Raw genomic sequence first — 25,929 nt, 5'->3', positions numbered from 1 at the left:
TCACATTTTCAGAGGTGAATTGTTACTGTGTACTTATAGAAATATATTATTTTAAAGCAGTATTTTAAAAATGTGTTATTTCTGGCTCCAATCATCTGCAGTATCTTGTTTACTACATAGGTCATCTGCCTGGATTTCTGTGAGGCTTTTGACATGGTCATCCATGACATCCTTCTCTCTAAATTGGAGAGAGTTGGGTTTGATGAGTGGACTGTTCAGTGGATGAGGAATTTATTGGATTGTTGCATTCCAGGACAACGGTCAATGGCTTAGTGAGCTGAGTGTTCCTCAGGGGTCTGTACTGGGACCAGCACTATTTAATATCTTCTTCAATGACTTAGATGAAGAGATTGAGTGCACCCTCAGCAAGTTTGAAGATGACACCCTGAAGAAAGGGATGCCATCCAGAGGACTATGAACAGGCTTGAAAAGTGGTATAAGCTGGACCCAGACTATTCTGTTCAGCATATTCTTTTGGATGTTCTCTCCACAAATTATTTTATCCTTTCAGAAGCCATTTATATTTTGGAAATCACAACATGCTGTGGGGATTAATTCTGCATTTAAGAGGTAGGATGTCCCTCTTCCTGAATTGATGTAATTCCCACTTGCCTTGCACTCACCTGTAGAGATCCTGGGTGTCAGTATTCAGGATTTCTCCATTTTCTTCAGGCTAAAGCACTCACTATGAACTGTGTTCCTCTGCATGCCAGATTGCCTCATGCTGACAAATTCCTGCCAGCATCTATGGGTTTTGTCCTGGGAAATTCCAGGTAAACATGATCCATCAGTCTCATGCAAGTAACAGCTGCTACTTTTGCTCAAAGGGAATTCCCACTGACTTTGATGTGTAAGAGAGGACATCACCCATGTGTTGCCTCACTACAGTGAGGTAAGACAGTAGCTAAAATGTTTGGCAAGGCCATGTGATAGCAGGAACTTCACAAGCAGCAGGTCAGACTTCTCCACTGTTTTCCCTAGTTATACATACTTTACTCTTAAAAAAGATCTTCTCTATGCACTTCAGTGAAAGCATAACTGGAGTCTGAGCCAAAATACAGCAAGTTAGGATACAACAAATACCAGCTATTTCTCTGGTATGAGCTGTGGAAATCTGCATCATGTTGGATTTTTGCCTTTCCACTTTCTAAATTTGCTGTCTTCAGTGCAAGGAAAAGCACTGAAGTTTTAGGAGGTTTGCTTTTCATTGCACAGTAAAGAAATATTATTTGTTAAAACAAAACAAAAAAATTATTAGCTGTGCTTACTTTAGGTGTGATACACTGGCCACCCTTTTGTGCTTATTTTATGCTAGGCACTGAAGAAATGTGTAGTAAATTGGTCACCCAAAGGAGCTTAGCAAATATATCCTGAAAAGTGGGTGAGACAAGAGAGAGTAGCTGGATGGGCAGGAAAAGAAAAAGGAGGACAGCAAACACAGCACGAGGCATGAAATTTCTAGTTACTCATATGATACAACTGCACTGACCTTTATACTCACTATTCCAGACTTTAAGCATCAAAGTTCTGATATTTTGTATTATTCTGGCCTGATTAAGCACAAAGATCCATTAAAATCATTGTATTCCCCACAGCTGGTGTGCATGTCACACAGTCACTTCGACAATGTAGCATCCTGCCTTCTGAGCATCAGGAAAAGATCATGGGGATTGTGTAAGAGCATTTTCTCTGTGCAAACATTTGATAATACTATTTAACATTTGAAAAGACCTCCTCTAACACTAGGTCTATTGAGAAAGCCCCCAAATGTTCCAAGTGCTTTTAGGACAAGATGCAGCCTGTGCAGAAATGTGGGCTTTTGTGTGTACTCTAATTCACAAGTACTTGTCAAGGGTGCTTTTTGGCGGGAATACTTCTGTACAGCCGTGCTTTTGGGTGCAAGAAGAGCTGCTGAGTGCAAGTGAATGTTTTGAGCCACTCCAAAGCATTACTTATTTTTATTTTATGGATAGGGCCTGCTAACATGCTGCTGTCCTTGGCTTGGAGAGGCTCAGGAGAGGGTTTTGCCTCATATTCAATGGCCAAGGCCATTAACCAGGGCTGGACATATCAGGTTGTGAGCCATGTCCTAGCCCTAAGCTTGCTGTGTATTAGCCAGCCACTGTTTTGCTGAGTCTTGTTTCTGTCTCTGTTAAGATGGAGACAGCAGTATTTCTGTACGTCACAGTGGGAACACCCTGTATTCTCTCAGCATGTTCTCTTTGTAACCTTATACATTCTCTCAGTACAAAACCTAGGGATTCTTATACATTTCCCTGCTCTGGTTGACTGGACAAGTAGCAGCAGGTCCAGCCGTGCTGCTGGAAGTCTGGCAGCCCTGGAGCTGCAGATGGCTCACCAGCATGTTGGACACCCATCACAGGATGCAAGCATCTATAGGGAGCCAAATCTGCTGTATAAAACCCACTACACCAAGTGGCACAGATTTCTGAAATGCAGAAGCCCACTGCAGGTGTTGGTCAGTTTTCTGTGCTCTCAGGCCGGGGTGATGGCTGGGAAGGAGGCAGCCTGTGATAGGGCACTTGCGCTGGGCTGTAGCAGACTGTGGGCTGCGTCTGCTGGGAAACTGGTCCCCAGCTGCCACCTGCTGAGCCTTGAGGAAACAGCAGAAATCCCTGCCCGGGCACCAGGCTTCCTCGGGGGGGAACCTAAAGCTATCACTGTGTGCCAAAATCTAAGACAGTGCCCGGTGCTAAACACTGGGCATGTGAAGGAAAATCAGCCACTTCTTCAGGTGTCCAAAGAGGAACAGGGATGCTGACTGTAGAACCAGCCTGAACTGCTGGTCTGGGGGTGCAGACAAGAAGTCCACAGAGTGAGAAAAATACAATGCAGTAGAAGAGAACAGCTTATATAGTAACTCTTTTACATGAAATCATAGGAATACAGCCCTACTATGTGCATATTTATGGGAAGATTTTTGAAATCATAAAGATGCTACTGCAGCATTAGCTGCAGGAGAAAAACATCTTTTTCCCTTAAATAAATCAAATACCTTCATGATTTAAAGCAAATTCCGCTCAAGCACAAGTGCGCCAGTACTTTAGAAAGCTGGATTTTGTTTGGCACCATGATTGTATAATAAACTTGTTTCTGATCCTGACAGTGACGCTCATTTTCAACTGATTGTTGTGTAGTTTGCAAAATACACCACAGAACCTCATACTTAAAATAAAAATAATACTTATCCACCTATATCAAAACCTCTTCTAAGCAAGGCTATTTTGCCATGTGTGCTTACAATGGCCAGCATCAATGGGACCTCAATTTATGATGCCTGGAGAGTAGTGTGAATTGAAAAGAAGACTGCTCTGAACTAATTTGTGCATATTATGTATGTTTTATTTTTAAAATAGCTCCTGAAGAAAAAAATAAAGAACGTTGTAACAAATTAAAAAACAACCACCGCCAGCAACAAAACAACAGCAAAAATCTGTGGTTGTATCTGCATCTTACAAACCTCTAATGCCACCTGCTGGGGGAACAATAAAAGTGAGAATGAAGCCTTCAGCAGAGTACTAATTGCGTTCTCTTTGTTCTGATGTCTTTCAAAAATTTTATTGTATTAAAAAAATCTGAAAAGACTTTAAGAAAGTCTATGAGTGTAATCAGGATGGTGTACTTTTAAATACCAATATGATAAGAGTTTCTTTTCAACTGTACTCCAAACACTGTCTGTTTGCAATCAAGAAATAGTCCTACTATTTTCTCTTTCTTCTGTCCTAAATTATTCATCAAAAAAATCCTGAAACACATTTGAATTTTCTAATGTGCAAAGAATACCTTAATAGCATCTCTGACTCCTTAAGGACAGCACTTAACACTCAGCAATACAGAAAAAAAAGCCATTTTCTTAAGCAAGCCCCGTTACAGAGCAAGGACGTACAACCTCAAATGTAGCACTGGTCCTTCTTAAGACAAAACAGAAATAGGAAACATTGGGGCCTATTTTTGAATATTCTTAAAATGTTTTATGCCAACATGAACCTTCTGATACCTGGCAAGCTGCTCCTCATGTTCAGGTGGAGCTTCCTGTGCATCAGTTCCTGCCCATTGCCTCCTGTGCTACTGCTTGGCACCACGGAGCAGAGCCTGGCTCCATCCTCCTGGCACCTCCCTTCAGTGCTCACAGCCATTGATGAGGTCCCCTCTCAGGGCCTCTCTCCAGGCTGAACAGGCCCAGCTCCCTCAGCCTTTCCTCATTAGAGAGATGCTCCAGAGCCTCAATCATCTTTGTTACCCTCACTGGAGCCACTCCAGGGGCTCCATGTCTCTCCTGTCCTGAGGGGCCAGGACTGGACTCAGCACTGCAGATGTGCCTCACCAGGGCTGGGCAGAGGGGCAGGATCAGCTCCCTTGACCTGCTGGCACTGCTCTTCTTAATGCACCCCAGGATTCCATTGGCCTTCTTGGCCACAAGGGCTCACTGCTGGCTCATGGATGGCTTGTTGCTCACCAGGACCCCCAGGTCCCTGTCTGCATAGCTGCTTTCCAGCAGATTGTTCCTTAGTCTGTACTCGTGCTTGGGGTTATCCTACCCAGGTGCAGGATCCTGCATGTCCCTTTGCAGAATTTCAGATAGCTCCTCCCTGCCCATTCCTCCAGTCTGTCTGATCTGTTCTTCTGAAGGGCTTCCGAGCCCTCTGGGGCACCGGCCACTCCTCCCAGCTTTGTGTCATCAGTGAACCTGCTGAACTTGCTCTGCCTCTTCATCCAGCTCATGCGTGAACAAGTTAAACCTCTGGAGGACACCACTGGTGACAGGCCTCCAACTAGAACCTGTTCGACCAATGACAACTGTTTAGGATCTGCCATTGTGCCAGCTCTCAATCCATCTCATTGTCTACTCATCCTGTCCACACTTCTTCAGTTTGATTATGAGCATATTGTAAGAGACAGTGTCAAATGGAGGATCCAGGCCAATTACAATTCCTCTTGGCAGAGTATTTGAAAATCATTGCACAGTATTCAAAAGCATCTTGTTTCCTCATCATTCACTGGTAACAGAACTTAAGCTGCAGAGAACCATGTAAAGTCAACCTAAAAACTGCCAAGCCTTGTAAATTGTGGGAAATGCAAATCCTAAAGCCAAAGAGTTTTTTTTTTCTGTTTTCCCTACATCTCTTGCATGCTACTCACCCTGCAAATCTGTACAAACACTGCTGCTCCACAGCAAAAACAAATGGAAAGACAGTTGTATGGACAGAGCACCATTAAGCAGGGGTACAGTTTTCAAAATAAAACAAATAGAAACTGTGAACTAGATGGATTTACCTCAGAGTAAAGTGTCTCTAAAGTGAGCACTTGTTTTCATTTTGAGGTACAGCCTAGAAATACAATGCAAAACTATAATTATACAGTAGCAAGATGAACCTCTGGCTGCAGCAGTAGCAGTGGCAGGTTTTTTAACAGACTATAATGTGTCACAAAGTATCAGGATAAAGATAACAAATATGTCAAAGTAGCTTAGACACAAAGTTGTTAGGCACTTTTAAAGTACTTTCAGATGAGAGGGGTGGAAGCAGAAAAGTGTTTTTACCCAGTTACATTTACTGAATGGAAAGTAAACAGGCTGTTCATGTAGTTTATGCATTTTCTTCCTGAAAGGAAAAAAAGGACTTAGAACATTCAGGACCCTTCTCATTTAAAAGTCTGTAACAAAACACAATGGAAGGCATCAACAGTTTGGAAAACAAAGGCTGTCAGCCCATCCACTGCAGACTTCCTGATAAATCCTGACCCCAGTGCAATCTAACAGGCCGCATCATTAACAGCAAAGAACACTCCGAACTGTTAAGCCTGACTTTATCAAACAGACAGACCTACAACACATTAGTGAACAGAAGAAAACAGCAGAGTAACTTTGAGGATACTCATTGGCCTAATTCATAAGACTAAAATAGAAGAATTTACTGTGACTCTTAATACTCACATAGCAGAAGAACTAATAAAACAGATATTTGTAGAGTTGATGTGTTTTGACATGTAATGGTTTCACTTCCAGCTGGACCTTTCTGTTACACTGAAAGGTCACTTCCTCAGGGAGTGTGTAGATGACTAAGAGATTTTGTTTGGAGGCACTTTTTTTCTATATTGTTTTTTCGCTCCCAACATTTTTAGGTTTTGTCTTTTTTAATGAAAAATTTGCCTAGTCTGTGTGATATGAATGGAAGTTTGTTTGCAGGAAACACCTTTTAAAACATGAACATGCTTGCAGCACACATTTGCAGTGAAGCTGATGCTTAAAATTACCTTGCAACAGAAGATGGCTGTGTTACAGTGGTTTTTATTGCAGTCCTCTGACAACTTCATCCCAAATGGTAGATATTGTTGTGATTCAGAAAGATATGGAAATACAGCTGACAAAACAGTTGATGAAGATGAATAAGCTGAGAAAGGGGAAGTCAGGAGTCAGAAGTCAGAAAGAAAGCAAATGTCACTTGCAGATTGTCTTACAGAAATGAGCAAGCAAATCTTAAATTTGTGAAGGTCCAGGGACGTAATTGGTAATTTTTTTCCTGTTTTAAATCAGACCCTATGAGTCATTATCTTCTGGTCTTTCGTGAAGTATTAACTTGAGAAACATGGCTTGCACTTTTGAAGAACTTCAATTTCATATATTAGCACCATAGATTAATTTCATATTTTTAAGTACATTTTTCCCCAGCATTTGAGGGCTGTTCAGGAGAAGGCTCTCATGCAACCTTGTTTCTAGCACATGAAATAAAAGTTCAAAATATGATATAGGAGTGGGCAATGTGTTCTAGGTCCCCAGCAACATGGGCAAAAAGTTGCAGTTTTAGCTTTAGGCACAGCTGACATCATCTCTGCATTGTTGTGGCTCTTGTATGTGCACAGTGTGATCTAGAAAGCGGGGTATAATGGAGACAATCCCACTGCAAGGCTGATGGCAAAAGCTGTGCACAAAAGAACAGTATATGCTATGTACAGCAGAGATACATCGCCGCTCTCTTTGTCATACTTCTTAACACGGTCAAATGATTTCCAGATTATGAGTTTTGTTAGTATAGAATTAAGGTAGGATTTAAAATTGTTTTTTAAAGGGTTCACAATAAGCTGGCACATTTTAGAGCCGAAGCTGAAAAACAAATCACTACATACATGAAGAGGAGGAATTGCTGTGATGGGCCAGACTACTTCAATTCAGTTCAAAGCCCTAACACTGGTGTCACATAAGAGAAACTTCAGAGGAAAAGACAAAGTGAGTTCGTTGCCATTAGCAGGGGCACAGCAAGTTGTCTGTTGTCACTCTTTCAGGAAATATGAAAACTTTAAGCTGCAGGGAGTAGGAAAAGATTAACCTTAATCCAAACATCTTACGTCTTTGCATTAATTTAGTACCCTAATGAAACATGCTTATTTCCTGTATGAAACATTCAGATCACTTTCTAAGATCTCTAAGAAAACACCCTCATTTCTGCGGCTGTCACTGTCCAGCTTAATGCCTTCCATACACAGGGCTTTCTCCACAAGAACAGAAAGGCTCTGCTGTGCAGGTGAGTGATGCTGCAGACAGTTTGCTGGCATGGCCAAGTGCCCGTGATAGAAGCTGAGCCCTCCTGTACTGTTTAATGTCCTACTCTTATCTGCAGTGACTTAAAGTACCTTTGCACCTATCTCCACAGGTCCAGAAGATGGACTATTTGTTCCATTACCCAACAGAAAACAGTAAGGGAGCAGCTTGCTTTCCTGCAGCCAAAAAAGCCCCAAGGTGAGCAACTTCCCACTCTCCCCCTCTCCTAAGTCACAGAGGTCAGTGCAGCAATAGCTCAGATATGGCTTTGTGCACCCATAACCTGCCAGAATGTGACTTGAGATTTCTGGATCTTCTCCGCTTGCAGTCTGTTCTTATGCTGTTGCAGCAGCCAATGCCATGACATCAGGACATGTAGGCTTATGTGAGCTGGCATTCAGCTTGGTAAGTCAGGTTCAACTACCACTGAAATGCAGCTGGCAATTCAACATACACAGTCTGGCCATGAATCTTCCTGAACACATAATTGTATCCCCAGCCTCTGTTTGAAATGACAGAAACTACACCCAGTCACCCCATCTAAACATGAGGCCATGGATTTCAAATCCTAATTCTGTGCTATTTTAAGAAACAAACAGAATTCTTGTCCTTTGTTGTATTTATCCACAGCACTTCAGACATACATTTTATAAACAAAGTATGTCATTGTGAGGTGGTCATGACACAAGCAGAGGCGACAAGCAGTCTCAGATGGATACTCTTTATTATTGAAAATGGCTGACTTTTATACACTTTCTAATTGTTTATGCTTCTTCTACCCCAGCTATTGGCCACAATAAATCAACATAACACCATTGGTGAAAAGTAACAGTGACTTCAGGCTAACTTTCTAAAAATGCTTCGTCCAGCTGCAAAGTTCTCTCCTTATCTTTCTTCAATTCATCTCTTCTCTCGGTCTCCTTGGTAACAGCTTTGGAGAGAGCTCCTTATCAGCCTCTTCTTGCTTCTCAGCTTATTTTCGTTAGCTAACAGGCCTGCTGTTAGCCCTTTCCACAAAAATACTTTTATTAGCTAGTACATGGGTTATTTTAAATCAAGAATTAGAATACAGTTGGTATTAAACTATTGTTTCAGTTCATTTCAATGAAGTCAAAATTACTGTAGATTACCCTCAGGAGGTAATATTTATCTGGCAAAAAAAGGTTTTAAAAATATAGATGGAATTTCCTTTTCCTCTTTTTATTTTGTATGTTTTGGCAATATAGTTTAAATCAGATAACTTAGCTAATAGAGCATAACACTAAGTGAAACCAGAACTTAATGGGAACTGTTACTAGACTGTTTAACTGATTTGTTCCTGCTTCTGATGTGAAAATTATCCCATCATTACATTTATGTTTCCAATTTACTAAATTAATTCTTTTTCATTATCCTTTCTTCAACAGCTCTATCCAAGAAAAACATCTTGAGTATTTAGAGATACTCCAGACACTTCATCCAGCTTATTGGGTAACTGCTTTAAAGAATGGCCCTAGACAGAGAAAAGTCTTGTATTGTTTCTCCTTGTTTTTACAGAAGCATCATAACGGTGTTTTCCTCTCTGGACACCAGCAGCCACATTCATCCTGGTACAGAATGGAAACAGAATGGAAAAATATACTCAGGTGTGGCCTCTACAGACCACACTGTCACCTGAGTGTGCAATTACTGTGTTTTTTCAGAGTCAGACATGAAAAGAAATGGCTGGCCATGTGCAAAACAAAGAGCAGTCTCTTCTAAAACAAGAGACCCTTTATACAACAAGCAGGCTCAGCATGTCACTTCAGCATGATGCAGTGGCAAGAGAATATGAGCCTCAGCTTAGATTAAAAAATGGTAACCTGGTGTAATATATATCTATAGATCTATATCTCCTTCAAGCCCATGGACAGACTTGTGAATTATTAGTATTTGTTATTTTAAATATCAGCTGTATCAGAAACCTTATTCTGACCTAAGTTCTACTACCCTGCTGCTGTGCAAACAGAGCAGTCAGTTACCCTGTAGCTCCTTTGGGATGCTGTTGTAAGCAAAGTTGTTGCTTTTGTATTAGGTGGTATGGTTAGGTTACTTCAGGGATCCCTCTAATCGTTTGGATCCATTTCCATTTTTCCACAGTATCCCTGACAGGCTCAATGATCTTTATTATTCTTGTCTCAATCATTGGTTCTAAGAAATGTTAGGGGCAACGCTTTGCTCATCAGCTAAACCAGTGACTGCTTCCATGCTCTGCAAATGGAAACCAATGTCTTAACTCAGCCCTCTTCCTTCAGAAGGTGTGACAAGTCAGTGCCACTGGTTCAGGTAACTGTGTTACTGTAATTGGATTGCTTTCAGTATATGCCCAGTTCCTCAAAGGAATAGGTGAGGTCTGTCTCTGTACTCTTCCTTGACCTCATGTCTCAGCAGTCTTGGCCAGGTAAGACAAGGAATGCGGGCTGCTTCACCTTTTCTAATGGACAATTGGGAAAGGAGTTCCAAATTTAGTGAGTATTTCTTTTCTTTTTTTCCCTCTCCTCAGTGTAGGAGCAACATATTTTAATCCAACCTAAACTCCTTATCAAATAATTTAACCCAAACCAGTAACAGCCTCCTCTAAACTGACTGCCATCCTATGCAAGACTTAACTGCATTAACTTAGGTTCCTTTGTTTAATTTGACATGAATGCTTTTTGTATATAGAATTTCGTCTACATACCTATTTCATAGTAGATTTCTGTACTTCTAATTGCTGCCCACATACCAGAGACTCTTCTGCCAGTAGCCTAAAACTCCTGTTCTCAAAAGATCTGTCATGGAATTATTCTAAAATATAAAATTTGATTTCTCATATGTGGTCTGATACTCATCCTGGTGAATATATAGCACATTGGTTTGAAAACCACAGACTTGTCAACAAGTGTTTACATTTCCATTTAATATGAGAATATTTCCCCATTATGTAGTAAGAATATGAGGCAAAGAAAAAAATAAATTAATGTCATGATCTGGGAAAGAGAAACCTTACTGTTTTAGAGAGTCATCTCCTACATGTAGTGAAAATATCACATATTCCTTATAAAGTTGTAGACAGTACTGTAATACATAGGACATAATTTTCCAGTTTCCTGGAAGAGAGTGATGAGAGCTATTTACAGACAATTAGCTTGTATTTTCTTCAGAATAAATCACATGAATTACACATGCAAACTGGAGTAAGGAGGGATTATATAGCAGTGCCATTAAAAGTCAGAAAAGCCACTGATCCTATAGTTCAATCTGAGTAGTCATACACCTGAGCGAGACCAAGAACAGTTTCTCCAAAAAGTCTGATCAAAATTCACTGATAGAATCAGACAGAACAATGATATTAGTTCTGAAGAGTATGACAGTACAGTAGCACTATTGAAAATATCCCTGTTTTATCCATTTCAACAAAAATCATAATCTGAATTACAAGTATACTGCATATCTGCATAAGCACCAAGATAATATAAAGTAAAAGCTTATTCATCAAGTCCCTCTGATAAATGGTCCCCGATAAAAAAGCAAATTTTTAATGTACTTTTAAGTACTTTTGGCAAGAGATATAAGTTCCATAATAGAAAAACCACTGCAAAGTCCGAAAAAAATTCTAAAACTTGTAAAAAAAATCAAAGGTAGAGCATTTCTAATAGTCTGAGAAATAATGAAATTCACTCCAGTTCCTGAGATAAACTGTAGATCAGTTGTGAGGATTTACCAGATTGTACCACACTTACTTTCTCACCTTCTCTTACACACTGCACACAAGGTCAGAACTGAAGATTCTGCTGAGCTTACGAGTCAGCAAAGCATGTGAAAGCTCAGAACATTCAAATTTTCTTTTCCACTATAAATACAAGAGACTGGCAGCTTAGGTCAGAGACAGACAGACTTCTGCAACAGTCTGTCAAAATAATTTCCAGACAGAGGCAGTTGCTTAAATTAACTGCACTTCCATCACTTAAATTAATATAGTTGTGTGCTTCTGTCTGGTTTTCACTGACAACTGTGCTCTTATTCATCCCTCTGCTGTTTGAAAGAGACCATAGATGAGTTCAAACTCCTAGGGTCAGACTTTTAAAAAGAGCATCTGTCACCTAACAGCTCAGCAGGTCTCTATGCTGGAACCATCATCAATGTGCTTCATTGCTACCAGCCATATGGTCAGTTTCTAACTTAGCATTAGAGTTGTGCTCCATCTTCTGTAACACTGCTGGAAGATCCAGTACAGAAGAAATAATATAATGAGGTACGGGGGAGGTATCTACTGGGGCAGTCATTGCTTTGTTTAACCAGACCGTTGCTTTCAAGCCAGCATTCAGGCCTCCTTGAATATCTGTATCTAGAGAGTCACCGACCATCACACACTCCGCGGGCTGCACCCCCAGGAGATCGCAACAGTAATGGAATATGGATGCCGCCGGTTTCTCCTCTTTCTGCTCTCCCCCCACAACGATGGCGTCGAAGTAGGGCTGGCAGGCGCACGCCTCGATCTTCTCCCTCTGCGTCTGCCGCTCGCCGTTGGTGAGGAGCAGCAGGCGGAGGCCTTTCCGCAGCTCGGTCAGCATGGCCCGCGTGTCCTCGGCCAGCGTCAGGTGCTGTAGCCGCGTCGTCTTCCACAGGTAATAGCACTCGGCCGCCAGGTCGCGGTTCGCCTCCCCGCCGATGGTCTCCTGGATCGCCTCCTCCCAGTGCGAAATCCGCAGGTCTGTGATGCACATCTTGGCGGGATCGTGGCACTCCTTGAGGAGCTTGGCCTGCACCTTATCGCAGACGGCGCGGGCCTCTCCCTCCCCGTAGTGGTGCTTGGACTGCAGGGCGCTTATCACCTGCAAGGGACGCGGGGGCGCGCGTCAGGGCGCTGCGGGGCCGCGCGGCGCGCTCCCGGGAGCGGCGCCCGGCCGCGTGTCAGCGGGGGAGGGAGCGGGACACGCGCGGCACCGGCACCGCCGCCGGGCCGGGAGCCACGGCGGCCGCGGGAAGGGGGACGAGGGCAGTACCTCCTCGATGGCGCGCCGCCCCGCCGCGGCCGTGTCGATCAGCGTGTTGTCCAGGTCGAAGAACACCGCCTTGACGCCGTGCAGCCCCATGGCGCCGCCTCCCGCGAGAGCCGCCCCGCTCGGACGGCGGAGGGGAGCGCCCCTGACCGCCGGCAGAGCCGCCGGTGCCGGGCACAGCGCGGCGGGGCCGCCCCGGGCCCGCCCCTCACGTCAGGGCCGCGGGGCGGGGCCCGGGCCAAAACGGCGCTGCCAGGTGCCTCTCCCGCCCCCCAGAAAAGGAGGGCTGAAGGCATGCAGAGCTCTGGAATGGGCTATGACGACAGCCTCCCGAATCCCAGCAGCTCGTGTGGGCTGAGGGTGGCGCTGGGCAGGGCAGAAAGGCCGCGGGAACTCCCGTACCCCGGCTACCGCTGGGGGGGGCGGCGCGCCCCTCGCCGTGCGGGCCGTGGGCAGGGCCGCGGCTGAGCCCGGCAGCAGGAGCGGCTCTGCGGCACCCCGGGCGTGCCCTGGGCGAGCCCGCGCCGCAGTGTTTGGGGTGTGTGTTTCTATGCTTGGTGTTTTGCTTCGGTTTATTTCCTGTGTGTAGGAATGCATTCTGGATGAGGCAACGGGACAGCTGGCAGCTGGTTGGAAAATAACCTGTTGAGGTGCTGCCAGGGAACAGCTTTGCCGTGCAAGAATTCCCCCTGCAGCGCTTCCACCCGGGCAGGCCTGCCCGCTCCCGGCTGTTGGCGGCAGTTTGGCTGTGCCAGCCCCGGGCCAGCGGCTGCTGCTGCTGGGGAAGCCTGTCCCACCTTAGGGAACGGCACCACACAGGTCCCTGCATGGGGTGCTAGCGTGGCGCCTAAAGATGCCGAAGTCTGTAGGTTTTCACTCCGAAGCATTCCGTGAACGGGGACCTGCACGAAGGAGGAGGAGGAGGCGTATGCAAAAGATTCGGTTCAGTTCGGCTTTCCCAGCTTCTCTGTTACCTTCTGGAGCGTGTCCTGCAGTTACCTCTGAGCGCAGCAGCCACAGCACGGGGATTGAATTATCCATCAGCAAGTGTTCCTAATAAAGCCAAAGTCAATAACTCCGCTGTAACTCCACTATTTTGAGACTCTATATAATAATGGATTATTTGAAACTCCAAAGGTGAATATTTTGTAGAGCAAGTGAATCTCAAAGGCATTTGAATGAAAACCTGAATGGCGTTATAGAACAAGATTTTTAGGTGTATATACCAACGACTGTTTTGGAATTGATGATTTTCCCCAAGCTGAAGTTTAACAGTGTCTTGTTCATTGATAATGTTTTGAGAAACACAAGGTATTTTTTAACGGCCATCTAGCAAATTTTCTTAATTTGATTTGCGTTTAATACTGCTAATGTCAATTAGAAATTAATCGTTAACTGCAATTCACAAAGCTGGAAGAAACTTTGTCTTTTACCAAAAAACTGGAAGTTCACTCCAGGTCACTTTCAGTTCAAAAAACCACACCTTTGATAGCAATCTCCTTATCTGACAGAAGACACAGTCTTCTATCATGAGTCACATGCAAGGCCAAAGCAGTTGTGCCCAAAAGCTTCGCATATGGCAAGTAAAACTACAGAAGACAAGCCTTTAGGGAGAGAGGTGGATTCTGAGAAGAAACAGAAATAGCTAAGGATCCTGTAGTTAAGGCAATAAGAGGAGTTTTAATAAAATTACTCTAGCTGGTTCTAATAAAATGTGCTGGTTTTGCTTGATAAGACAGAAAAGGTGTTAGGCATGTGGATTTTATGTGCCCCTACTGAATTACTGTTTTTCAGAATTTACACAGAAGAGTGACTTAAAAATAGGATGCATTCTACTTAGGAAGATGGCATTTGTTTCAGACAGCCCTACATCGCAAACAGTGAGCATTGGATCCTATGTGTACTTTTAGAAAAAGGTACATTTACATAAAATATTTGTGTTTTCAAAGAACATTTGGACCATTTATCTATCAGCAAGTGTGTTACTTTCTCCTTGTTCTCTTGTTCCTTGTTCTGCAGGCTCACTAGAGGCTGGAAATCCCTCTCAGCAGAAGCTGAGAACCAGGAAAAGAACAGTCATTGGAAACTTGAGTAGGAGACAAGCTGAAACATAAGAGAGTGCACATCCTAGAAGTGGTAATGTAAGAATGCCAGTATGGTATCTTTAAACAAGGAATTGCTCCTTTTTTTGCTACAAGATGATTATGTTTAGGAGTTCAACATTTGGAACTCTCTCATGGTTTTTTCCTGCATCTCCACTGGTGTCTCCATGGATTCCTTTTTGGTTGTGTTAGCACTATGAGAGAGCAGGTGAGCTTCCTGGGTGCCCAAGTTGTTTCCTTGTACTGAGGAAGACCTAAGGCTTACTGCTGTTTTCCTTTTCTACAGCTGTCTGGCTTCTGCTGGAGAGAGACCTGACAGGGGGTGGAGATCAAATCTGGATGATCAGGAGTAGTGACCTGTGTGCACAGTGGAAGTCATTTACTCCACCCTTTACATCTAGCCCCTGAAAACTCATCTTGGAGATTTTTGTTTCCCACTTCCACAGAATATATTATTAACTTGGTGGCTGATTTTTTCCTTTTATCCCAGTAAGAGATTTATTATGAAGTTCATTCATGTTGAGTGATACCCATGATATAGTTCAAGCTCAATGTGTTGAGGAATAGTTCTCACACAGGTGTCTTGGCCTGCAATCTGCAGATTGAAATGCAGATTGAGCTCCTGGTTGGAGCTCGAGACAAGAGGCCATGAATTCCCAGCCTTTGGGATAACAAAGGACATGAAGACAGGTGACAGCAGCCAAGTGGATGGACAACTGAGAGTAACAGCCGGTGACTGCCGACCTTTTGGATAAGGCGACGCCAGTGCGATGGATGAACAGAGCGGGAAGGCGGGAGAAGACGAGAAGGAAGAGCGGGACTGAGGGTATAAAACCCTGGGGGTTCTTGGGCTTGAGGGCTTTGGAAGTATTTGGGCGCGCACTCCGCTGGCCATGTTGCGGAACTATAGGGTGTGGTTACTGTAACAGGAGAAGGCGCAGCGAGTCAGGGCCAAGCCGGGGGCTCAGGTGTTTGCGAAGCCGCTCCCCTGCCTCGGAGCCCCGGTTCCCCGGAAGTTCAGGAGCGCGGGCAGAGCGCCGGCGGCGGAGGCGCCGCTCCTTGTGCCGGGCCGGGCGCGGCTCCCCGCGGCCTCAGCGCAGCGCCGCCCTGCTCCCTGCGGGGCTCTCCCGCCCTCGCCTCCCTTTCGGTTTCGTTTTCGTTCTAACGCGGGCCGGCGCTGCGGGAAACGAAAGTGGGTGGGGTCTACGCGCCGGGCCGGGTCGGCTGCAGGAGCGTCCGCGGGTCCCGGAGCGTCGGCAGCGGCTCGGAGGTACCGGCGGGGCGGGGGCGCGGGAGGAAGGGCAGGGTCCCTGCGGGATGGGGTGCCCGCAGCCCGGCTGCGGAGGCCTGGCCCGCCGCGCTCGGTGACGGCAGCCCGGGGTCATCTTTGGTCCGTGCGGCTACGCCTGGCGTCACCGCTGCTCGAAGGGATGTGTTAAGTGCCGTCGGGTTCTCTTCTGCAGGAATCGATTCTAATTCTGGGGAAACGTTACTGTTTATTTTCCTCCCACATAAGGCAGTAAATGATTCCATCTTTTTCTGTCAAGGAATCTGCTCAGGAATCTTCTCTAATCACTGAATTCTCCACTCTGCTTTCTAAAACCCTTATTCCAAGCAATCAGTTCCAAAACACTTGCAGACCAATCATTTAAATTAGAAATTCGAATCAGTTTCCCATGAACTTTGTTACTGGCACCAATTTTCTATTTTATGTCTCAGCAGTGACCTACCAGGATTAGGGCTGCCTTTATTCCATGTTTAGAGCAACAGACAAATCTCTGAATGTTACTTTGCAGCCTCTATTGAAGATTGTGTCAAAATGGATCGTGAGTATATGGGGAAGGTCAACTCTTACGGTCAAAAAAATAATTATACAGTGGCTTATGAACTCGTCGCCAAAAGGGGCCCACCTCATGATCCTGAGTAAGTTCCCTCTGCCTGTCAATAACGGGCGGGGCTTTTCCTGCAATGAGCAAACTGTGTAAAGCTTGCAGTCACAAATATTGATTTGCTGAAAGTGCATGTGTAGTGGGAAAGCTGGTTGAAACAATGAATTGAATGGCAGGTGCATGGGGAAGACATCATGTGATACAGTTTAAGGAGAAAACTTATTTCAAGGGTGATGGCTCTTTTTCAGAAAGTATCAGCAAGGCACCTGTTACTTACTAGTAACTGTATTGTATATTATGCATCTCCTCTCAGAAGGTGGATTGGGTTACAGCAAAGTAACCCAAGCAAAGTGTTTACAAAGCATTGTTGATTTCTAGTCAAAAAGGTTGGGTGTATTAACTGATTTCATACTAACATATTTAACGTGTAGTATATTTTTTAACATTTCTTACAAGAAGAGGATGTTTTGCTTAAGGAGTTTTGCTTTCCCTTTTAGAGACAATTACAGGTGATGGAATATATTTTATTTTTTAACACTGATACAGTGCATTTTTTCCCTTGCCAAAGGTTGTAGATACTCAAGATCTGTAATATTTCCTTGCATGATTTTTAAATTTTTTTTGCTAGTTTGTATGAAGACAAGGCTTATGTTAATAATTAATACTTTTCTCTTGCTATGTTGCATGTTGTCAGATAGCACTGTCTATGCAGATTTAGTCTTAAATCTGTCTAACATCTCAGAATAAATTAATAGATATTATTTGGATCTCAAATGTTAATAGCTATCTTATTTTTTTGCCCATGTAGCTCATGTAATTCAAAAAAGTAACTCTTATTGCAGTAAAGACCACAGCTGTGATCACACAGCAACATCTTAATTCTTCAAAAGTGATGGCATGGGGCTGACGGAACTTACGTTCATTCCAAGTTGTTTATTCCATTTGTTGTGGTTTTTCATTGTTTTTCTCTGTGTTCTGCTACATTCACAAATGAAATTCAGCCCATTGTGTGACATCTAGGAAAATGCTGGGTAACTTGGGCTATTCCAAGGATACAGTGTAAAGTGTCTGGCTGTAGTGATGTGTGCTGTAAACCTTCAGTCCCCCTATGCTGCTCTTTCCTGGAGTTCTGGATGCATTGACCACTGCTGGTTGTGAGCTAGCTCCCTAACTCTGCTGTGCTGTTCCATCTCATCTGTCGCCTTGCAGCTGTCCGAGGCATGATGCAGAGATACCTCCCATCCTATCATGGTTCTGGTGCTGAGGCTGCTTCCAGTACTGGGTCTGACAGGGCCAGTGATGAACACAATGTAAGAAGGTTAAAGGAGACCAGGGTGGCTCAGTCCTGAGCTTTTGTGGTCTGGGAATGCAGAGAGTGGACAGTTAGGCCACTAAACCTGTCAAGCTTTGGAATTGCTTATTGCCTTGGTGAATGACTCTGCACTTATGACCAATTCATGTATCGCTCCTGCAGGTAGTCCTCAGCTTGGTCATGGAGATTCACTGCAGATTTCATCAGGATGCTTAAATAAATGGTGTATTTTGATGCAGTGTCATAGCTGAATGTGTGTAGTATTCAGTACTTAGGTATGGGTTGGCTGATAAACTCCTTCCTGAAGAAGAACCTTTCTTACATGTTTTGCTTTCTCTTTGTTGTTTCCTATGTGTAGAGGATATGGCACACTATGGGGGTGCCTTTTCCTACTATTTGCCTCCTTAAGATTTTTTGTTAACCTTGCTTACACAATGAGAGTGAGCACTTCATTCTGCATCTCCATTGTTTTCCGCCCAAACATTTCATTAAAAGGAAGTGGAGAATGAGGTTGGAATAAGGAAAAAAGTGAGTTCCTAAAGTCACTACACTATTTGAGACCAATTTTCCCACAGAGGAGCTCATGGTGCTATGCCATGACTGTGTGAATCCACCTTGTTGGCTGTCAGCACTTACACACTCTGCTGCAATCTGAAGCACAGAGGTGCTCTGAGGCTCTAATGGTCACTTTAACTTGGTGCAAGTATGTGCTGCTGCCACAGGCAGAAATCCAGTTGTTCTTTTCTCCTCTGTTGCAAAGGCAGTATCAGAAACATTAGGGGATTTGCAGCTACAGGACAAGTCAGATCTGTAAGAACTGATTTGTGTGACATCCAAGTATTCGTTATTAGGGCGCAGTGGTGGGTTGACCCCAGGAGGCAGTGAAACCCCCAGCTACCTACTCACTTTCTCCCAGTGGGAGAGGGAGACAATCAGAAAGGTGAAAGGCAGAAGAAACTTGTGGATTGAGATAAAGACAGTTTAATAGACAAAGCATAACTGGATGTGCAACCAAAGCAAAATAAGGAAGTTGGCTACTCCTTCCCATCAGCTGGCAGATGTTCCCAAGAAAGTGGGGCTTCATCATGTCTAGTGTGTACTTGGGAAGGTAAACACCGTAGCCATGGGTATCCCCTCTTCCTTCATCTCCCAGCTTTTATTGCTGAGTGACATGCCATATGGCATGGACTATCCCTCTGGCCACCTGCCTTTGTTGTGTCTCTTCCCAGCTTCACACCTACCATTCCTCTGCTTCCTGAAGGCCAGAGTGGGAAAAAGAAAACAACTTTGGTGCTGAGCAAGCACTACTCAGCAGTAGGTAAAACATTAACCCTGTGTTAGTTCCAGTCTGGCTGCCCTGAAGAAAGTTAACCCCATCCCAGCCAGATTCAGTCCTGAGCTGCATCACATTCCCATTCTGACTCATGGAGTTGCTGTATGGGAAGCAGGACATGCACAGTTGTGGAATGCAGGAGTTGCTGTATGGAAAGCAGGACATGCACAGAGAGGGAAGGGCTCAGCAATTGAGCACAGAAAGGCAGGACTGGGGCTTATGTTTGTTTGTTGGTAATGTTTTGTTTTATTTTGGTGGGGTTTTTTTTGACTGCCTATAAATTAATCTCTCACAAGCACCAGACATTTTTTTTGCTCTTATTAAGCAGTTTACATCACAGGGTACTAAAGGTGAGTGTAATGTCACATCTGGTTTCATGAAACCAAAATTAGCTACTCTTTCCTCTGTGTAGCGTCACACTACTGAGAGGTGTCCTGTTGTTAGGGCTTCACGACCTTGCTTGTAACAATGCTGACCTCATCCATTCTTATGCTCTTAAAAATGAAATTATTTTGATTTAAGAAAGCAGTTAAAAGTACTGTTGGAACTAATAAAGTGAATGTATTTGTGACTAGAGAGGAAAAATTTAAAAGTATTTATACTAAAGAATTATGATAATTATTGGTTTGATATAAGAAAAACACATTAATGCTTCAGTACTTCTCATAGTTATCCTATAGTGCTTTGTAGATAATAAACCCAAAGTTTAATCTGATAAGATTATTAAAGTATATATGTGAGAAAAATGTAGCAATGTTTCAGACAAGTTTTCTTCATTGCAGGTTCACAGTTGTTGTCATAGTAAAAGGTGAGGAATATGGTAGTGGCACTGGTAAAAGTATAAAAGCAGCAAAAGAAGTAGCAGCAAAAAAAGCATGGAAAAAGATTGAGGAAGAGGTGAGTAAACAGTAGGATTGTTTTGGGGGTTATTAAGCAGCGTACATCACATGTAATGTAGTAAATGTTGCATATCTGAAAGTAGATTTTTGATAACGTTGTTTAATTTAAAACAGTTTCTAATTATTCAAGTTGTCTTTGTTTCTGTCTTATTCATTTTTCAACTTTTTATCAGTGAATTGTTTTCCTTATTTTTTTCCAATAGGGTTGATATCTAGTACTGTGTTTCATCCTCTGCTGTTATAGGAGGATAAGGAAATGTATTTGCCTTTGTTAAGCTGCCTTGGTGTATCCAAAGTGGGCAATTGTCCTTTTATATCTTGACAACTGTTCTATGATTCAATATCTGCAAAACATTTGCAGGGCATTACTCAGCGTGTCTGTTGCCACTCTGCTAATGAAATTTCTTGCTTTGTTTAATTAATTAATTGTTCTAATTAATCTTTTTTCCTTTTCATTATATTCTTTACAGTATAGGTAGTTATATACTTTCTCCTTCCTTGATTAAGTCTAGGTTTGAATTTTGCTCCTTAGTTTTCTGCCAAGTGTTTTCCCTTCTTTATTTGCCATGCTCTATTTTTCTTTCCAACTCTGAATACTTCTTAGCACCTTTTGAATGAAATATTTTCTTCCCTATTTCTATATGGCTTTTATTGTGTCCTGTCATTACTTTAACACAATTGCTGGCTGCATGTCTGTCTGCTGATATGTTACTGATGTTGACTAATCATGAGGCAGCTGAAAAGTCCTGCTTTCCCCTCTTGTACATGCACAGGAGCATTTGCAGCCCTTGCTAAATGGGAGCATCAGCAGCATCCTGCTGCCATCCCTTCTTCACAGCTTGTTCCCTATATTTTCCTAAAAGGGATGAGGCATGGTGAGAGGTTGTTAAAGGCAGAAGTGTAGTATTTGGAAAGCCGCTTTTACATTTATTCAAAATGTAATAATTGTGCTTGGGATGTCAGTCCTTTGCCACAAAGGACTCTTACTGGAAACTTGGGATTTCTTAAGAGTGTTTTGAAATGTGGACAAACCTTGCAGCTATATTAGTTCTTGTGCACTGTTTATCTTAATGTATTTTTAAACTTAAGTTTTCAAGTTACCTGTTTTGTTTGTTTTATAGGAGAAGAGTTCATCAAATATGGCAGCTGCAGATTTAACAACAGCTCAAACAACCTCAACAACCTCATCACCTGCGCCAGACAAGAATTATGTCTGCCTGTTAAACAGTATTTCACAAAGGACAGGTTACACAGTTGGTTATACTACCCAAAATCGTACTGGAGATCCCCATGCTCCCACGTAAGCTATAATTTACTTTCCTGCTTCCTTCTAATACTTTTTGTGTTTACTAATGCTACCATTAATAATCCTTGGTCATGTTAGCTGAATCTTTAGGAGTCACACCATCTGCCTGAGAGCATTATCCAAAAGCTTCTTGAGCTCTGCCAGGCTGGTGCTGTGACCACTTCCCTGGGGAGCTGTTCCAGTGCCCAGGCATCCTCTGGGTGAAGAATCTTTTCCTGATATCTGACCTAAACTTATCCTAATTCAGCTTCATGCTCTCTCTTTGAGTCCTGTCACCACAGAGCAGAGATCAGTGCCTGCCCTTCCTGTTCCCCTCACAAGGAAGCTGTAACTGCAGTGAGCTCTGCCCTCAAACTCCTCCAGGCTGAACAGACCCAGTGACCTCAGCTGCTTCTCATCACAGGCCCTTCACCATCTTTGTTGCTGTCCTTTGAACAATCCCCAATAGCTTAATGTCATTTTTATATTATGGCACCCAAAACTGCACACAGGACTTGAGATGAGGCCACCCCAGCTCAGAGCAGAGCAGCACAATCCCCTCCCTTGCCCTGCTGGTGATGCTGTGCCTGATGTCCCCAGGACAGGGCTGGCCCTCCTGGCTGCCAGGGCACTGCTGGCTCAGGTTCAACTGGCCAGTGACCAGGATCCACAGGTGCCCTTCTGCAGTGCTGCTCTCCACTGAGTTATCTTTAAGGCACAACAAATTAGTTACCTACCATTATTAACTAGATTAAATGTATATTGAAAATGCTGCCCTGAAGATGTATACTTCAGATTTCCATTCTATAATGTCGCTTGATTGTAGTGTTTAAAAATCATTACATTGAGACTTGTTATATGGGATATAAGACTCGATTCCCTGTTGTATTTTACAGGTATTCTGTTAGCTGTACAATTAGGGGTCAATTGTATGGAAAGGGCACTGGACCTACCATAGCTGCTGCAAAAAAAGCTGCTGCAAAGGAAGCATATGAGAAGGTAAATAAGGAAAGCTCTGTGACAGTATGTGCTATATTTAGCCTTATCACAGAAGTTTAAATCTTTGAACCAATTTCTTTATTGTATTTAAAAGCATATTTCATGGATTCCATTGAAGAATGAAGCAATCCATATTTTAGTGTGTTGGTTGGGCTACTGTTAGTAGAATTTATGTTGTGCTTCTGCATTCTGGATTAAAAAAACCAAACTGCTAACAATTGATATCTCTGTGTTCAGAATAGGTCTGATATGTTGTCATTCAAGGATGCACACGTTTTAAAAATTTTAAAATTCCAACTCATTGTCTTCTGTGAGAAGTGTTGTTGAGCTGGCAGACTATGAACATACTTCTTTTACTGTCTTCTGTTGGATCAAAAATCTATTGTGTAATGTGAGAGGCAAAAGCAGGAGTGAGAATCAACAGGACCTGCCTTCTGTAGTGTTCCAGGGCACAGTCCTATGAAATAATTGCTGACACCATCCTCTGGAGAGCAGAGCTGTTGTCTTCATGTTGGCAGCTGTTATTTCCACATGTGCAAAAAACGATCAGAATTCTAATAATGATCCAAACCCTCTTCTGAAATGTACAGAACATATGAACTAATTAAATGGAGGGTAGTTTAAAGAGAAGAATGGCAGTATAGGGCAGGAAAGAAGCCTTTTTCACTTTTAAGTACTTCTAAAATTATTTGGCTGTTACTGTGAATTTTCAATGTTTTTAGAGTTGTTTTTAAGTCAACCATGTAATTAATTAACATCCTATTTATGAGATCTAGGAGCCTCTCTTAATATCTTCCTTGATTGCAAACCCATGGATCTTTTTAACTTCATTGAAGTCTGAAATTTATTACCTCAAACAGAACTTGTATACCATATAGTCTAAATTTAGATTGGATTGTTTTGGTTTGGTTTTAATTTTTAATAATTCTCAGTGATGTCTGCGTAACAAACAAAATGTAATCTGGCAAAAAGTAGTAAAGGTCCAGTACCCCTGTATTTAAAAAAGGGGTTTGTTTGTTCTCATTTAAACATAAACCCTATGTTTTTGTGTCCACAATACTCTGATGGAATACCAGGAAACATAAAAAAATAGTAGTTTACTTTTTGTGAGGTGATGGTCTATATCCATTGTAGTTGTTGCTTTTATTGTTACTTTAATGATCTTATAGGTAGTGGGAGGAAGGGGAAGAACCTCTGTTAAGTATTTGGGATAAGTTTTTTTTAATTCAACCCCTATTTAGTTAGGAGTTTTGCAGTGTTTTCATGCTGAGGACATTGACTGTCCATTTGTACTAACTCAGATTTCAGTTCTGCTGATTACATATATCAAAGCTTACATACATCTAATTTTCCACACAGCAGTTGCACATGCAAACAACAAAGATATTTGCTTTTCATAACTCTCGCTCTTATCCTGGTTTTGAATAGAATCCAGACTCTACTTTTGTAAATGTGTCTGTATACTATGCTCACTGTGGCAGGGTCCTGTGTTTTTCCTTTCTCTGAGTGGAAATTGGGCAAGTGCCTTTCTTCTGCAGGGCTTAGAATGTTTAGTGCAGTTACCAACTTGCTCTTAGGACCCTGTAATCTTCCCTCTGGCCTCTCTGGATGGCATCTTTTGCTCTAAAGGTTTGTTTATGTGATTTTGTTAAACATGGCTTTTTTTTTTTCCAGTGGGAACTCAAAAGAGCTAATAACAGCAATTCCTCTCAAGTGTCAGCTGAGTCTGACTCAGAGTAAGTTGGGTTCACTGCTAATGTGATAATATTTAGTAATCTTAGAGGGTAATGTGCTCTAATTCTAAATAAAATATATCATTTTATTGCTTTATTGCAGTATAAAGCAATCTAATTTTAACTTCTGTTCCTTAAACTTCAGAGCAAAGTTTGTTCTACTTGTGCAGTTTTATGTGAGACTGTATGGGATAGCTTATAGTAAGTTTAGAGCTTTCTGATTTGTTCACATTTTAGTAGCTCTTTCAGAAGTATTTTTTTGGTGATATAAATGGATTGCCCTACCTCATTCAATAGCACTATTTCATGCCATTTTAACACTTATTTTTCTATTGAGACACTTGTGAATTCAGTGTAATTCAATTTCAGTACTCTCCTGTGCTCCACATTCTGTTTTCTTCTCTCCCATTTTTCTAGAGTTTTTTCCCCTTTTTTCATTCTACATGAATCTTCATTTCCACCAAAGGGAAAAATTTGCTTAGCAAAAGAAACTGAACATACATTAAGTTTGAGATGTGATTTAAAAACCAGCAGTTTACCTGCAGTGCCACTACCACTTTTACATTTTTCTATCTTCTAGATATCATAGACTCATTTTATAATAGAAATAAAGGAGAATATTACAAAGTGTTGTTATTTAATAGCTTTCAAGGAAGACGTTTTGTAGTTTAAATCAGTTACGATTGTTAGTACCTTTTCAGGTTTTGCTTTAAAAACTGGGATTTTTTGGTACTTCTTTTCTTGTGATAATAATTTTATTTATTATTGTGTTATTTTCACCTAAAAATAGTCCATTATTTTTCAGTAAAAACACCGTTCGCTTTGCTGACTCATCTGCAAAGTTGGAAGAAAAAATGAAGGACATGGCAGTATGTGAAAAGCCTTCACCTTCTCAGGTACAGTATGAAAATGGTCTTCCTCATAATTACATTTTAGACCCTGAATAGGGCATGCTTCTTGTCAGAGTGTAACATCAGTTTGTTCATTTATCCACTAATCATTAGAAAATACACGCATTTTTCCTAAGAACGTTCAGTAGTGGTAACCATAGTCATTTCCTTCTGTATTGTGGTTCAAATTTAGGTAGTGTTTAACAAATGCCAGTAGTCCCAAGAAGAGGGTCAAACTGAGCTCATTTTTTGCAATGATAATGTTATGCATGGCATATGTGAAAAACACTGAGCTAAGATTCATTCTTATGACATTGTTTACATAGGGTATGATCATGTTTATAGGCAATTCCTAGATACATTATCAGACGTGTTTTAAACAGGCTGCAGTGAAAATATTCAGGACACCTCAGTCAGGCTTTTTTTTCTGTTTTCCATGTAGAGAAATGCACAAAGGTCTGTCTCGGAGACCAAAAGGTATGTTTACTTTTAGATTGCTATCTCCTCTAAACAATATATACCTTAAATAACTTTATTTTTTCTATCTCTAGTAAAGAAATGCTATTCTTGGGGGGTATATTTCTTTTCTCATCATGTGTTAGAAAAATGGCTCATTATAGATTTTGCTTTTATCCTTGTTAAAGAAAATTGGCAGCTAATTTTGCTATTGTAAGAAACAAGGAAGAGGAAAAAAATATGTTGGATTCCAGTGGAGGTTTGCCAGATGTGGACACAAATACTGGAAAAGAGAATGGGAGTCCATGCACTGTCAATAAAACGTAAGGATTTTTTTAAAGTAATATTTGTAAGACAATAACTGTATGTATGACTCTATATTTGCTTCTTTATTTTTGGCAGAAGGAGGGAAAATACTGCTGTGAAAAGAACTTTCAAAGAATATTGATATTAGATTTTTTTCCTGGAAATTTCAA

At 42.2% G+C, this 25,929-nt stretch overlaps 2 protein-coding genes across 5 annotated transcripts in view; one reads left to right on the top strand and one right to left on the bottom strand.

Annotated features, from left to right (window-relative positions):
• Positions 1–10,455: 10,455 nt before the first annotated feature.
• On the bottom strand, positions 10,456–12,821 carry NANP (N-acetylneuraminic acid phosphatase). The gene is made up of 2 exons (XM_005486521.4): positions 12,559–12,821; positions 10,456–12,387 (listed from the first exon to the last, which is right to left on the bottom strand). The coding sequence occupies exons 1-2, from the start codon at positions 12,646–12,648 to the stop codon at positions 11,692–11,694; spliced, it is 786 nt and encodes a 261-aa protein (XP_005486578.1). The 5' UTR covers positions 12,649–12,821; the 3' UTR covers positions 10,456–11,691.
• Positions 12,762–25,929, top strand: part of EIF2AK2 (eukaryotic translation initiation factor 2 alpha kinase 2) — a 24,760-nt gene continuing 11,592 nt past the window's right edge. Inside the window, exons 1-13 of one of the 4 annotated variants that reach the window (XM_074537304.1) lie at positions 12,762–13,692; positions 14,350–14,471; positions 14,575–14,865; positions 14,944–15,006; positions 15,259–15,483; positions 16,454–16,580; positions 19,974–20,088; positions 21,212–21,390; positions 22,272–22,374; positions 24,049–24,110; positions 24,913–25,003; positions 25,440–25,474; positions 25,642–25,776. In XM_074537304.1, the coding sequence (XP_074393405.1) occupies positions 15,432–15,483; positions 16,454–16,580; positions 19,974–20,088; positions 21,212–21,390; positions 22,272–22,374; positions 24,049–24,110; positions 24,913–25,003; positions 25,440–25,474; positions 25,642–25,776 (899 nt within the window). In that variant the 5' untranslated portion in view covers positions 12,762–13,692; positions 14,350–14,471; positions 14,575–14,865; positions 14,944–15,006; positions 15,259–15,431. Of the gene's footprint in view, positions 13,693–14,349; positions 14,472–14,574; positions 14,866–14,943; positions 15,484–15,577; positions 15,928–16,453; positions 16,581–19,973; positions 20,089–21,211; positions 21,391–22,271; positions 22,375–24,048; positions 24,111–24,912; positions 25,004–25,439; positions 25,475–25,641; positions 25,777–25,929 lie in introns of those variants that run through there. The other 3 variants (XM_074537303.1, XM_074537302.1, XM_074537305.1) reach the window with 3 other exon arrangements.

Source organism: Zonotrichia albicollis, chromosome 3 (assembly GCF_047830755.1).
Source record: "Zonotrichia albicollis isolate bZonAlb1 chromosome 3, bZonAlb1.hap1, whole genome shotgun sequence".
Lineage (NCBI taxonomy): Eukaryota > Metazoa > Chordata > Aves > Passeriformes > Passerellidae > Zonotrichia > Zonotrichia albicollis.
This window is presented reverse-complemented; position numbering and strand designations above follow the sequence as displayed.

What these genes read in the sequence shown, in the direction of transcription:
- NANP (XM_005486521.4), bottom strand. Translation starts at nt 12,648, where the DNA reads ATGGGGCTGCACGGCGTCAAGGCGGTGTTCTTCGACCTGGACAACACG. An exon ending in GGCGGCGCGCCATCGAGGAG is followed by an intron (nt 12,388 to 12,558) that starts GTACTGCCCTCG and finishes CGTCCCTTGCAG; the next exon opens with GTGATAAGCGCCCTGCAGTC.